Source organism: Periplaneta americana, chromosome 3 (assembly GCF_040183065.1).
Source record: "Periplaneta americana isolate PAMFEO1 chromosome 3, P.americana_PAMFEO1_priV1, whole genome shotgun sequence".
Classification (NCBI taxonomy): Eukaryota; Metazoa; Arthropoda; class Insecta; order Blattodea; family Blattidae; genus Periplaneta; species Periplaneta americana.
The window spans coordinates 27,380,782-27,395,580 of record NC_091119.1 but is presented as its reverse complement, the minus strand read 5'-3'; the positions used below and the strand labels follow the sequence as shown (position 1 = coordinate 27,395,580).

At 35.5% G+C, this 14,799-nt stretch overlaps 1 protein-coding gene across 2 annotated transcripts; it reads left to right on the top strand.

Annotated features, from left to right (window-relative positions):
* The first annotated feature begins 298 nt into the window (after window positions 1-298).
* Window positions 299-14,396, top strand: RpS30 (ribosomal protein S30). 2 transcript variants are annotated; one of them, XM_069820198.1, is made up of 4 exons: window positions 299-374; window positions 2,183-2,268; window positions 7,031-7,222; window positions 14,026-14,396. In XM_069820198.1, the coding sequence occupies exons 2-4, from the start codon at window positions 2,194-2,196 to the stop codon at window positions 14,149-14,151; spliced, it is 393 nt and encodes a 130-aa protein (XP_069676299.1). In that variant the 5' UTR covers window positions 299-374; window positions 2,183-2,193; the 3' UTR covers window positions 14,152-14,396. The 2 variants fall into 2 exon arrangements, with proteins under 2 accessions (XP_069676299.1, XP_069676298.1); XM_069820197.1 differs by having other exon boundaries at window positions 321-451.
* The last annotated feature ends 403 nt before the right edge of the window (window positions 14,397-14,799 follow it).

Sequence of the window (14,799 nt, the reverse complement as noted above, 5' to 3'; positions counted from 1 at the left end):
AGAGCAGTTAACTATTATAGGCGATTAATTTATTATTACTCTATCGTCATTTATAATATTTAAATATGTAGCTAGTAATTTTAAAATAATTTAATTAAAAAGTATACATATTTCATTTTTATTTAGTTGACCAGACTGTAACTGTACTCCTGCTGATTACATAAAAAGTCAAAAGAGTTATATCAATTCGAGCAAGAAAACAATATTATGTAAAGATATGTAAGAAAATATTACGTAAAATAGAGCGTGAATAGATGTTTATGTTTTCATTAATGATATGTTTAGGAAGTATTATTTATTAGGAACTTAAAAAAATATACATTCTGACTCATTACGGAGACTTCCTTTCGCATCGTTGTACTGGAAAGTAGAAGGTGAGGTTGTAATTCAAGATCGAAAAGCAGCCTTTATTGTTATTAAAAATTCTGTGGGAGCTCTTTAGTCTCGAAATGTATGTATTATTAATTGATACCAAGTGTATATTGTAATTGTTGCAGTTGTGATTGTTTTGCAACAGGGAGTATTTCGTGACCACGTGTATTGTCACACTCTTGGACGTAGAGCAACATGTTTATAGGTTTTAAGTGAACTAATAGTGTAAAATATGCAAATGCACAATGTTAAAAAAAATTCAAGGCAATAAAGTACTCTAGATTGCTTAGTGATTAGAAATTCTGTAAGTAATAGATGGATAATGGCGACAAAATTATGTATAGACGTAAGTTTGAAACTATTACGGGGGTGAGAGCATATACTAAATCACATTATGCAAATTTTTGGTAGAGAATGAAAGAATCGAGATATGACTAGTTCAGTTTCATTTGTATTTTTGTCTTTTTTTAAATTTGTATTAATATTTTGGCTAGTAACTTGGTGGTACAACATTACAAGACTTTAGAAATTGGTCGGCAGGAAGAGAATGTTATCTTTTCATGTCAAAGCACATCGAATAGCTTTGATACGTAATTTTAGATATGATCAATTCGCTTAAATTAAATATGGAATTGTTACTTGCACCGAACGGATAACTGCTTCGTCTGCTTCCAAGTGCCCAACCTTCTATTAAAATCAGATTAGCCATGAAACAGTTCTAGAATACGGTACCAACATAGCCTACTTGAATTACACGTCCCCGAAAGAGCATGCAGTTTTGTAAATCACGAAAAGCCTTCATTTCTGCGATAAAAACGAGAAAAGGGTATTTGTTTTTAAATTATGTAGAATATAATAGCCTCAAAGGTTGTGTAGACCTAATCAAGGTGTATGAAAGAAATGCAATACCGGTACCTAAAGTAATTTTGAAGATATCAGCGTGAGATTATTATTATTATTATTATTATTATTATTTATATATTTTTTATTTCGCCAGGTATGTTTGAAATACAATGTCATGTACCTATAAGATTAGTTATATTTCTAATTTTATGATGTGTAAAATTATTATTGTGTAGGTTGAGATTGTGTATGAGTGTATGATGGGTTTCACAACTTATAGCAACATAGCTAGCTGAGATCTATGAAACAAATAAAGTACGGTATTATTATTATTATTATTATTATTATTATTATTATTACTGTAATTGGCCTCTGGCTGTTGTACAGCACATTAAATATAAGTAAATAAATAAATAAATTATGAATGGCGGATAAACTCCAGAACACGGACTGCACCCTTTCCCTCTTATTTTAAAATTCCAACCTTGTGCACACAAAATAAATTATTGGCACTGAAAAGTGCCTTTTCGTAAATATAATGATGCGCATTCGACAAACTCAGACAAATCTGCTCTTTTTAGTATTTTAAGACATAATTTGGTAGGTGCAGTATGTCTAGTGTCAACTGCCATTATACTAGGAGCACACTCAGTTGAGTGACTTATTTGGCCAGGATTCCACAGTTATGATGTACTGCTAGCTATGAGAATATTATGGATTTATTAATTTGTCCTACAGAATAATCTCTCTAGTGTTGACAATTAATATTTGAGGAGAAAAATTCGCTCCGGCGCCGGTCAGAGCGCTTGGTACGTAGAACCAGGGACCCGGGTTCGATCCCTGGCGCCGGAGCGAATTTTTCTCCTCAAATATTCTAATCTATATCCTTAGTGTGACTTTGTATTAAAGCATGTTTGTTCAATTGACCTAGTTGTATTCACTGTTGTTTGTACTCTTTCTCTTACAGATTCCAATACAATGCAGTTACACATTAGAGGACAGAAGAGCCATGTTATTGACTGCGAAGGCAGTGAATCCATTGCTGAGATCAGAGTGAGTTGATAATATTAGCTATTAGTTAATAATATTAAGTATGCTGGTGAATGTAGGTCAAAATCTTAGACCTATAATAAACTAATCAATTTTGGAAGAAGTTTTTAACAATATAGCACGATTTTTGTGACGTGCATCTCAAAAAATGTTTGAATTAAAATCTATTTAGAATTTAATTTTTGCAACTGTGTGTTAAGTTACGATTTCTCGGACATTTCAGGATTGCTTACAAATTTCATACCTAAGTTCAATTCGCTCAAGGTCTGAAATGGTCGTTGACACACACTTAAGTAATCAATGGACTAGATAAGCTAGTTGGACCCAACAGCAGGCGACTTTTCCAGATTTTGGGCAATGTAATAGGCATACTGAGGGTTCACAACCCATTCATGGTAAACCTGAAATATCGAACTAAAAACTTTGACAGGTAGGCCCTGTGTATAGAGAATGTTACAAGATGAAAGATATAAATTGTGTGCTCCTATAATTTATAGGTAATTATTACAAACACTTCATGCAATTGGACAGGTCTTGGGAAAACTCCAGAACACGGTACCCCCCTTGACACCCCCACCCCAAGTCACTAGGGGACGGTGGGAACTATGGGTAATATTGGGTGGGGGGGAACGGCGATGTGAGGGAAAAAAATTACCTGCTTGGGAATAAATTCCCTATTCCTTTCCCTCCTTCTCTCTCTCTCTTCCCTCTTTTCTCTCTCTTCATGTGGTGTTATTCTGTTCTTCTATGTCCTTGTTGTAATGTTGTTATTCTTCTTCAGGTTGTTCATCTTCTTTGTTGAATCTTGAATCCTCAGCAGCCGGAATCCTCAGCAGTCTCTCTGGAGAACACATGTTCTTGGTTGAAAAATTTCGGAACTCGTATATATATATGGACCAAGGAGAAAAAATGGCAACATGCGGGATGCAAGTATCAATGATGAAGAATAAATTACTGCGTAGACATGACGGTATTTGATATAAATTATCGTGAAAGTAATATTTCTCCCCTTGTAATAATGTTGAGGGATATATATGTTATCATAAAGCGATTTTATGTTGTATTTCAAGTGCATAAATTAATGTAAATTCATGTGACTACATGGTGGGCGGGGGATTGAAGTAGCGTGGAGTTAACGGTACCTAAGCCACGACTGTCCAATCAGAGAAGGAAGGGGTGGCGAAATTAACAGGTGACGCTGGACATCTTGGCGTGCCTACAGTTTTGTGCCGACGTGCGAAAGGGTTGGATGTGCGACTGTGTTCCTCTATCAGCAACATGGAATCGTTCGTCGATATTTTCGCCGTGCACAGCTTCAGCAGCGTGGTTAATTCATCCCCCGAGCAGGCAGGACCAAGCGAGGAGACTTGCTAATAATTCCCCTGCAAGCAACAATCGTGGTCAAACCGAAAGGTACTTTTCAGTGCCTACAAATAATCAGAAAAGAGCAGAGTCAGCATTTGTCAAATGCGCATCATCATGTTTTCGAAAAGGCACTTTTCAGTGCCCGAAACCCTGCTTTATTTCATCATGTGCAACACGTCGGGTCATCTTCGGGGCTTGCAGCCCCAAAACCCCGCTTTTTTTCATCAGGTCCGCGATGTTCACGGAGATCGTCAGTGGCCGCCATGATGTTTCGAGGTGGCGCGCGTCTCGAATGGAGCGAGATGCAGCGTGAGAACGCGAGAGAGGGAGGAGTCAGCAAGGAAAGTAGCAAGTTGTACGGTAGGTGCGGTGGGGGTAGAGGGGAAGGTAGGGTACCGTGTTCTGGAGTTTATCCCAGGTCTTTCACTGCAAATCCAGCATTCTCTGATTTTACCTATTTTCTGCATTTCTCTTAGACTCCACATACAATCCACGTATCTTAATGTTGTCTATTGTTGGATATCTTCTGCCACAAACTTTCATCTGTTAAGCATTCCTTCCAGTGCATCCTTCAGTAGACAGTTTCTTCTTAGCCAGTGACCCACCCAATTTTTTTCTCTTCCTGATCAGTTTCAGCATTATTCCTTCTTCACCCATTCTTTATAGCACAGTTTCATTTTTTATTTTGTCTCTATTTATTGTTTAGTCAATTGTCTGAAGATAGGTTTGAATCTCATAAGCGATACCAATAAGGTATCACTCATGAGGCAACTAAGCTAGGAGTTAACAAGGTAGGGTAACCAGTTTCTTTCTCCTTCCATTGCATACATTGCTGGCATTACGCATTACACTAGTCAGACTTCATATGTATACAAACAATTATTCTTCCTCTGACACATATTGTCAAGTGAGATGTACTGCCTCATATAGATGTACATATCAGCTAGAAATTCAATAAAGTTATCTCCTCATTTCTAGCTGTAAATTTAAAATTCAGGATACTTAGTTCTTTTCTGGCCATATCATACCAAAGATGTCATAGTCGTAACAGAATTCATGCATGAAACTTAAACATTTTTAAGAGGAGATAGAATTTTTTTGTGAAAATTTGAATAACTAAAAAACCATTTATCTGATCATAATGAAACTTTTATGCAAGATTATTGATAGGAAGGGGCGAAATGTACAAAATATAAAGTCTCTACCTTAAAAACTGTGGAAAATAGAAATTTCACCCATTATATCTCTTACGGGTTTAACTTCATTAAATTCATACTTTAACCCTTAAATTGGCAAAACTTCATTTCTCACACTAGTTTATTAAGCCTTGTCGGACTGTAAAGAAAACAACTATCGTAATGTCCATATTTTATGTTATACAATATTATAGTAGCCTGTTGTGAAATTTTAATTTTCCTACCATTTTTTTTTTCTATTCTATTAAAATTATAGCATATAGCCTATTAACCTGTTGCGCTTTTAAGGATTAAAGCTGGTTAAGAACGTTTTTTGCAGTGCACCATCTCAAACAAGAATTAAAGAGATACGTGAGTGGCATAAGCATTAGGGCCTATACTATTAATTCGTCTGTTTAAAGAAGTTAACTGCCACTATCTATGTACCTTTAGTGAGGCAAGGTGGTAGCACAGTCTAGTATATACAGTCACGAAGCTCAATACGTAGTAAATATGCATCTATAGATAGTTGCCAACCACTAGGATCGCTAATGTCGCCTCATTACAGACAATACAAAATAGTACCGGGACAGTCTATTGTTCCTAGCACCGTCACAACTGTATATACTAGACTGTGGTGGTAGGTAGACATTCATATAACAATAATTGTGAAGGCGATTTCTTGTACTTAATTTACTTGAATCAATTATCCTAATGTCACAAAGCCATTGATATTAACAAGTGACATCTAGAAAATTTGGCAGACGCATTCAGGTTGCCGCTTTGTATCGTGTAGACAAATGTTAATTTTATTTCTATTTCTCTTGTTTTATTTCTATTTCTCTTGTTTGTTTGTAATTATGTTCTTCTGTATATTTAAATGTAAATAAATAAAATAAAATAAATAAACAGTACAAAAAAGATAAATAAATTAAAAAAAATTGAATTTAAAAAAAAAAGTTTAAATTCTTGGGTCCCTCCTGACAAAAGCTCCCCTTTCAACATTAAATAAGAATTGGGAAGATAGCACACACACTATTCCACATCAGTTCCCATATATTGGAGAATTTAAAGCTTCAGCTAGTCGTGACTTCATATCTTTGTTATGGTGCATTAAATTTCACACAACTCCATTTAAACTTCACAGTTGTTCTAGAGGGTTATTTTATATGCTCTATATTTCTATGATAAGAGACTCTTCCACCTTCCCAGCTTTACTTCCTTTTCAAAGGAGACAATATTGAGAGTTATATCATCTTTAAAAAAAAAATCAGTTATTTTGGTCGCAACATGAATTTCCATGAATGTGAAAGGTTGTGATCATTAACGTCGCCAATATCCATTTTTATTTAGATACATTGGTCAGCAAAGACATCTGTTATTTTTCATTTGTCAAAGACTTGCTTATAATACATAACACATTTATTTACGAAAACTTATAGCTGAAACTCGTTAGTTAGCATGACATAAGAGTTATTTAAGTTTATTTACTGCTGGGTAATTTCGAATAGCCAGTAATTTATTGCTCATATACAAGTACATGTAATTAGTAAAAATAGACTTAAAGTAAAATTAGCATTGTCTAGATATTGTTTATTTAATGATCACATTTTTACTATCTGGTAATTCACTTACGTTGAAGTGCAACCTTCAGAATATTCAAATTACGTTTATTACGTATTTTAATAGCAGTCGGTATTATGCAAAAAAAAAAAAAAAAAAAACTGTTACTGCCCACAAATGTTATAACAGAAAACTTTATAGTCAAGATATTGTAGCTTTCTTATGTATTAAATATTGTATTTCGGCGATTAACATGAAAATGATCATATTCTCTGATACTATGAGTATAGTTACCGGTATGTCTTTTAATAAAGGTATGTTTGTGATCTTTTCATGATTGATGGCGCTAGCATATTCTTCATACAAGTTTGTGTAGTTAGAATATTAGAAGTGAGTGCAATATATGAATAGCTGTTTATGTGAATTTTTGCAGAATTCATTCACTAGTACAAAAAGTCAATCGAGAAGCATGTGTCTTCCACCCCCCAAAAAATGTATCGAACAAATTCTTATACTTTTTATTCTTTTTTCCTCTTTCATGGTATTAACACAAACTTGAAGTAAATACATAAGTATATCGCTGTAATTCTAAATTTATTGTACTTATATATGTCAAGATGCGTAATGGAACAGATTCGTAAAATGACTTCTTTTTTTTGCAGGAGCAAGTAGCACAGTTGGAGAGCATTCCTGTGGAAGAAGTTTGTCTCTATTGCAGTGGAACTCCTCTGAGTGAAGATGCTCTTGTTGCTAGCCTTCAATCCTTCAGCATTGATGTCAGCGTTTCGTTGAAGGGAGGCAAGGTTCATGGGTCCTTGGCTCGTGCTGGTAAAGTTAAAGGGCAAACACCCAAGGTAAGAAAAAGTATTCATCATGTAGGCCAAGTCAAAAAAAGATATTTCAGATTTCAGTGATTTGTTATGTGAGTGTTTGCTGTGAGATTGTTCCTTGAAAGGCAATCTCCCAAAAATTTAAATTTCCTGTTTTAATTCCGCACTGGTTCTGCTGGTGTCCATTAGAAGGCTACTCAGATAAGGTTGGCAAGTTTTCAAAACCTAATGTCGGGAAAACTTATATAAACGACATTTTCGACGTTGAAAATGAAAAGATAACCTGAAGTGTGTACTATGTACATTGCACAATATAGGTATATCCTCTTCTGGCTTATGTTATATTAACTTATGTTGCAAATACATAATAAAATAAGCAAACTGGAGTAGAATCTGAGTACCAGTCCTTTATTAATCCAACTTACAGTTATAAAATTATGAATTTAACTTACATTACTACTGCAAATCTAGTCTTTCAGGTAAAGCTCCCTGTAAAGCAGATTTGAATAATTTCAAGGGAAAAATTGTTCCGGGGCCAGGTATCGATCCCGGGACCTCTGGTTGAACGTACCAACGCTCTTACCAACTGAGCTACCCAGGAAGTCCACCTGACACCATCTCAACTTTTCCCTTTATATCCACACAACTCGCGTGGGCTGACGAAATGCCAGAGCCCCACATCGAGTGCACACAATCTCTGTGTGACTTGGAATTGTGGTTTTCTGTTAACGTACACACTGACGTATATATTACGCAAATCTAGTCTTTCAGGTAAAGCTCCCTGTAAAGCAGATTTGAATATTTATATTACTACTATTATTAATTATTTGCCTAATTACTAACATTACACTATAGTAGTAACATGTCACAAAATATTTAATGTTTATCAACAGATTTTGCCTCTTTCAGAAATTTGTTACTTTTTATATGTGTAAAAAATATCCTTGCAATTCGTATTGAAATTAAGTGACCTGAAGCTCTGATTTTATTAATTCTGTTGTACATCTTTTGTACACTCTGGCCATTTAGCTTTAATTAAAGAAAAGACTCTTTCTACGTGAGTGTTAGACCTAGGAATATTAAAAACAAAAGATATTACCCTTGAAATGTTTTTAATGCCCTGAGGCTTGACAGGTTTAAGTACTCCCCCCCCCCCCCATCTGTCAGTCTTGGGCACTGATAGCCAAGCATTTTATAGTTCGCTTACCACGATTTTATTTTGCTCTGTTTGTTTATCTTCAGGCTTTTTTTTTTATTATATTAGCCACAAGACATGAGATGATTAGGTTCTTTTGGATGAATATCGGGAAAACGACCTTCCTGCTGAAACGGCCTGGGTCTGGTTGCTCACATAGTTTGTTAAAAATACTGAATAAACAATATTTTAAAGTATCGAGTTACCCTGCCATAGAACATTACGATCGGGATGGTAATCTGCTTGTCAAGGTAATTGAGGAAAAACACATAATATAAAGTCAAATTCTCACAAAGAAACATTTATTAATAAAGTAACAGTAAAAATGACGGTACTGCGTCATCACACTGAAACTCTAGTCACTGATAATTTACGTTTTAAGTAAATTAGTTGTTACTTTTCATTCATTGACCTGGCGTTCGTCAAAACTAGGGCTAGCAATGCCATCGGTTTTCTCCAACACAAATGAGTAATAGATATTGAAAATCTAACTTGTCTCCCACAGCATAACTTTAAATTACGAATCGCCCTACAATTAATATAGCCCCGTTTGAGGAAGACCACGTACAAACACTCCATGTTGTTGATATCTTACTGTTATGATAATTCACACATAACCAACTCTGTAAACATACACCAAATCTGTTACAATCTGGAAGTGACGCCATCACAGTCAACGCAAAAATGGTTTCTCACTTTCGCTTTCAAATATGGTCTCACACTCCATGTATTACTTCGCAAACAGAGAAGACCGTTATAAACACAAAATAAATGGCCTCGTTCGATTCTCGGTTGGTCTGGTGTCACGTCACAGCTAGAAGCTTAAGACGCACATATCTAATGCCCGCCGGTATTTAGTCAACCGCTTTCCCTACCTTCTCACTTCACTATAACTCCAAGTCGGCTGCACTCCTGCCTGTAAAGATTATCGAACCCAGTTCGATTCCCGTTCAACTTCAATGCTCGTACTTCCCGAACTTTCCACCTTCGCGATCCAATCGCGAATTCCCACAACCAACAACCACAGTTACCACATCGTAACTGCTCGTAGCTCTGCCCGCTACTCTCCAGCTAATTACGTCGTGAACACACCCTGCCTCAACGAGCCATCCCAATAGACTGCACACAACATCGACCCTGCAGCTGACCCTGCTGCGATACGTCCTTCCTCAACGAGTCATACTACCAGACTGACGCTACTACTAAACATTTATGCTCCCCAAAATCAAAAGTGTTATGCTCCCTCGCCAAAATATCCACTCATAAATCCAAGCCAAATCACGTGATACACTACTCGCTCCTTCTACGTGAGGAAAAGTAGAGCTATAATGGAAGGAGAGAAACAAGTTATCTAAAGTAGAAAGTAAGACTGAAAATGGAGAGGAAGTAAGCCATCTATGAAGAGTGTGATGAACTAATACAAAAAGGAAAAGATAATAAGGATATAAAGAAAAGAAAGAAATGGAAAAGAAAAAATAAAAGTAATGTGCCGAAAATAAAATGGCACACTGCTAATGTTTGAGGCATGAAAAGGGAAATACATGATGCTGAAGGAAAGGAGCTAAGCAAAGGCCAGATCAAGAAATTACAGAAAGTTGGAACACCTCAATTCCTGCAGCTTGGAAAAAAGCAATCGTACCAATTCACAAAAAAAGGGAAACCTGCTCATGATGTTAATAGTTATCGACCAATAGCACTATTAAGCATGATAGCAAAAACCATGGAGTCCATGATCTCCAACAGATTAACTTGGTATTTAGAATCCCAAAATCTTTTATCACCAAGACAAGCCGGTTTTCGACAACTACACTCTACCAATGAACAAGTCATACGCCTCGGCCAAGAAATAAAAGACAGTTTTAACAAGAAAGAAGATACCTTAGCAATATTTATTGACTTTCAGTTAGCATATGACTCTGTTTGGAGAAATAAATTATTACTAAAACTCCAGAAATTATTTCACCTTTCATAAACGACATAGAATATGTTCAAAACCAAGCTCTCAGACTCATTACTGGTGGAATCAAAACAACGCCAATAGATTCTATGAGATTCCTCACTAATATTAACAGCATCAAAATGACAATAGAAGAAAAAGCACTGATTCAATATGAAAAACTTATCAGATTACCAGGTAACAATTGGCATTCATACAGTCCTCTTTGTAGATTGAAAACTCAAAAAAGTTTCATATCCATTGTTCAAGAATTAAAACAGAAATTCAATATCCCGAATTTAAAAGAAAACTTACAAATTAAACCAAACCCTTTAACTCTATTAAATATAGAATATAATCAAAATTTAACAGAAGAAATACTGAAATCAGAAGTAAACACTGAAATACTGAAACAATTGTCTTTAGAGACAATTAATATTGGGTACCCTCCACAAAGCTGGCTTCATTTATACATCGACGGATCCTTGATCTCCAGAGAACAAGGTGCCGGTGCAGGTGTTATGTGCTGTCTCTTCTCACTTTATAGATCTCTTGGATATGGAACAACAAGTTTCGATGGAGAAATCATTGCAATAAGTGAAAGTCTCAGGAATCTTCTATGCCACATCAATAAATTTAGGAACGCAGTTATATTGTCAGGCTCCAAAGCAGCTATTCTATCAATTGTCTCTAAACACACACCTTCATCTCAAATAGCAGAAATAACTAAAATGCTGTCTCAATTACTATCACTCAATAAAAGAATTGTATTCCAATGGATACCATCCCATTGTGGAATCCTGGGAAACGAGAATGCCGATGCTTTAGCAAAGAAGGGTAGCACTGCTACTTACAGACCTGTTACTAAATCTACGTATTACTCTGTGAAGAGATTTATTAAATATACATACTTAGACTTCAACAAACAAAATTTGATAACTCAATCCCAAGGGAAAAAATGGAACTCTCTGCATCAAAATCCACAGTTAATTCCCGATTTACCACGAAAATCGTCTGTAGCTGCATTTAGATTGGCAACAGGCCATGATTGTTTGGCCAAACACCTGCATAAAATTGGAATATATCAGTCCCCTAACTGCCCATTGTGCAACTCAAACCAAGAAATGGATTCGGAACACCTCAAAATCTGTGCTTCATTGGCTGGTCATGATAATATCTTTGAAAAATATTGGAATGCAAGAGGTCAAATGACTTTATTGTCAAACGCCTGGCATTAGACAACAACAACAACAGAAATTACAGAAACTTCAATAAAACCAAGAAAAAAAGTATATTAAATATCTCCATTGCAGTGAATGGCATAGGAGATTCCTGATTGAAAAGTATTATTGAAGTAAAATTATGAAAATGGAAAAACAAAACTCCTGTGAGAAGTAAAACCATACGTCTATATATTGTGTACAAATATGAAATGAATTTGATACATAATTTTATAATGTATTATATTATTTTATGATATAATTTATTATATATAAAACATAAAAATTATTATTACAGCTAGTTTATCACTGAGAAATAAGGAAAAGCTGTTAACTTAAATTTATTGGAAGCAAAGCGTTACTGGATTATGCAGCAAGGTAGGCATTGTTTGGGAACTCAAGCACGTGCTCGATTACACTAACCTCTAGTGCTTGAAAGTGGAACTAAGCACCTATGGAGCACATGCGCACAGAAAAACAGAACAGGAAAATTCACTCAGTGTCCATTCTATATAATCCCTATTTGCTGAGGAGACCATATTATAAATACAGCAATACCCCTTTTTTTAATGAATCTCTGAAGCAGCAGTTTCCAACCTTTTTTGTCTTTCGTATCCTTTAACCTTTACTAAAGCTTCCCGTAACTATTCCTACACCATTTTTTTACAACACTACTTATACAAAATGTAATAAAATGATTTTGTATATCTAAAGTCCATCCACTTTTAAAGTGATCCTAACATAAACAAACCCCAATTGTATCCTTCTGCCATTCGCGCCGCAATTACTGTCACATTGATAGGGAGCACGTGTGAAGTGCATAATTATGGCATGTGATATAAGTACGGTACGCAGTATATTAGTGCAATGAACGAAGTAAAATACAAATACATACTCTACATAGAATTAGTTACTATTAATAGTATTAATTAAGTTAGTAAGTTTTAGCAGAACAATCAGTAGCTTAAGCATCAATTATACAGTATATTATATACACGATGAGAGGGCATAACATTGAAAAAAGTGCTATGATTGCATTATGACACTGTTATTGGAAAACTTTCCTTTTTTCCGTTGGCAGACCGTTGATTAAATTTGAAGTGATTGTTGCCATTGTTATTCATATCCCTTTCATTGTGCGTTTAAGTTCATGTACTCTTTTAAAGAGTTATGAATAAAATTTACCGGGAGTTACAACCTTACCAGTTTTTGTTTTTTCTTTCCGAGCACTATTAATGCTTGTACACGACACACCGGTGAACTCAGATGTTAAATTCACTATCTCTCTTATCAGAAGTTCTGGATATTTTTCACTGAACTTGTGAAATACATTTAAAATGACTCTTTTTTGGCCACTAGTCAAAGGTTTGCTGACTTGTGTTTTACAAATTTAATTGGCGACACAGCAACAGAAGACTCAGCACCTTCAGCCATTTTGTTGCATCAGAAGCGACTTAAGTGCTGCCGCCCTCAAATGCGCATGCGTATGTAATAAACTATTTTAAATTGTAATTATTGATCTCAGAGTGATTAGGTACATTTTGTAATCATTTCTATGTCTTGGATATTATTATTTCAATTACGGAAGAATAACAAGTATATTCAGCAGACATATTTTGGATCTACTGGACTCTCACTCTGAGAGAGGAACATAGGTTCAGGGTGTTTGAGAATAAGGTGCTTAGGAAAATATTTGGGGCTAAGCGGGATGAAGTTACAGGAGAATGGAGAAAGTTACACAACACAGAACTGCACGCATTGTATTCTTCACCTGACATAATTAGGAACATTAAATCCAGACGTTTGAGATGGGCAGGGCATGTAGCACGTATGGGCGAATCCAGAAATGCATATAGAGTGTTAGTTGGGAGACCGGAGGGAAAAAGACCTTTAGGGAGGCCGAGACGTAGATGGGAGGATAATATTAAAATGGATTTGAGGGAGGTGGGATATGATGATAGAGACTGGATTAATCTTGCACAGGATAGGGACCGCTGGCGGGCTTATGTGAGGGCGGCAATGAACCTTCGGGTTCCTTAAAAGCCATTTGTAAGTAAGTAAGAAGGGATCTACTTTTTTCGCGTGCTTATTGCTTACACATTGTGCTTCGGTGTCATAACCACTGAAACGCGAGCTGGTCACATGGGTTTGTTTTGACGCGGATCATTTTAAGAGTTTATATGGTATAGGTTAGTTCTTTTGAGTTCAAAATAATAGCGGCAACAAGATGTAATGTCCGCCATTACCAATTATCTTTGTTATACCCCAATAATTTCAGATTTATCTTTACTTGTAACATCAGGTATTGCATGGCACGAGGCAACGAGATGTAATGTCTGCCATTGCCAAGTTACCTTTGGCATACCCCCAAGGGGTACACATATCCCAGGTTGGGAATCACTGATTTGGAGGATTAATTATTTTTTTATGAAGTGGAAACACCTCATTAACAGCTATTTTTCTTATTGCTCATCAGGTTGACAAACAAGAAAAGAAGAAGAAGAAGACTGGCCGTGCCAAGCGACGCATCCAATACAATCGCCGTTTTGTCAACGTTGTACAAGGTTTTGGCCGCAGGAGGGGACCTAATGCAAACTCATAAGTGACGATCTACATGTGAATTGTTTGTCATAATTAATTGAATGTCAAAATTTTGTAAGCTTATGTACATTGATTATATTAAACGATTGGATTTGGTGAATTTTTTGCATGGCATTTCATAATGTTCAGATTTCAAGGAATGCAATTGCAAATATTCTCAGTTAATTTTGGTACAACAATTTATTAATGAAACATGAGACTTGTATATTGGTATTAAAAAAATAAAACATAAAGAATAAGAGAGCATCCATTGTTCAGTTAATTAAAGTCCTGTCTATTCACCACAGTCGTGTTTGTTGTAATGAAAATTTGGTATACAATTTCCTGAACAGATAATAAATAGGACATATAATTTAATCAGTTGTCAAGGTGATGTGTACTTTAATACTGTATATGCATACAATATATCAACATCTCTTCACACATATGGAAAGTAAAGAGGTTTAAGTAGGTTATTTTACGACGCTGTATCAACATCTTAGGTTATTTAGCTTAAAAGGTTTATTTGAGGCAGATACACACATGCTTGAATTAAGATGAACTCTATATTAATTGTGGAGAAAAGTTCATTGTACAGGCAGAGCGGATGGTGACATTTGTAAAGAACTGTTGGAGAAATATAAATTACTAAGCATAGTTTTTGTATATT

Bases quoted from the DNA above. Each gene is read 5' to 3' on its own strand.
- RpS30 (XM_069820198.1), top strand. From the start codon at position 2,194: ATGCAGTTACACATTAGAGGACAGAAGAGCCATGTTATTGACTGCGAA. The intron at 2,269-7,030 runs GTGAGTTGATAA...TTTTTTTTGCAG, and splicing joins AATCCATTGCTGAGATCAGA to GAGCAAGTAGCACAGTTGGA. The intron at 7,223-14,025 runs GTAAGAAAAAGT...ATTGCTCATCAG, and splicing joins TTAAAGGGCAAACACCCAAG to GTTGACAAACAAGAAAAGAA.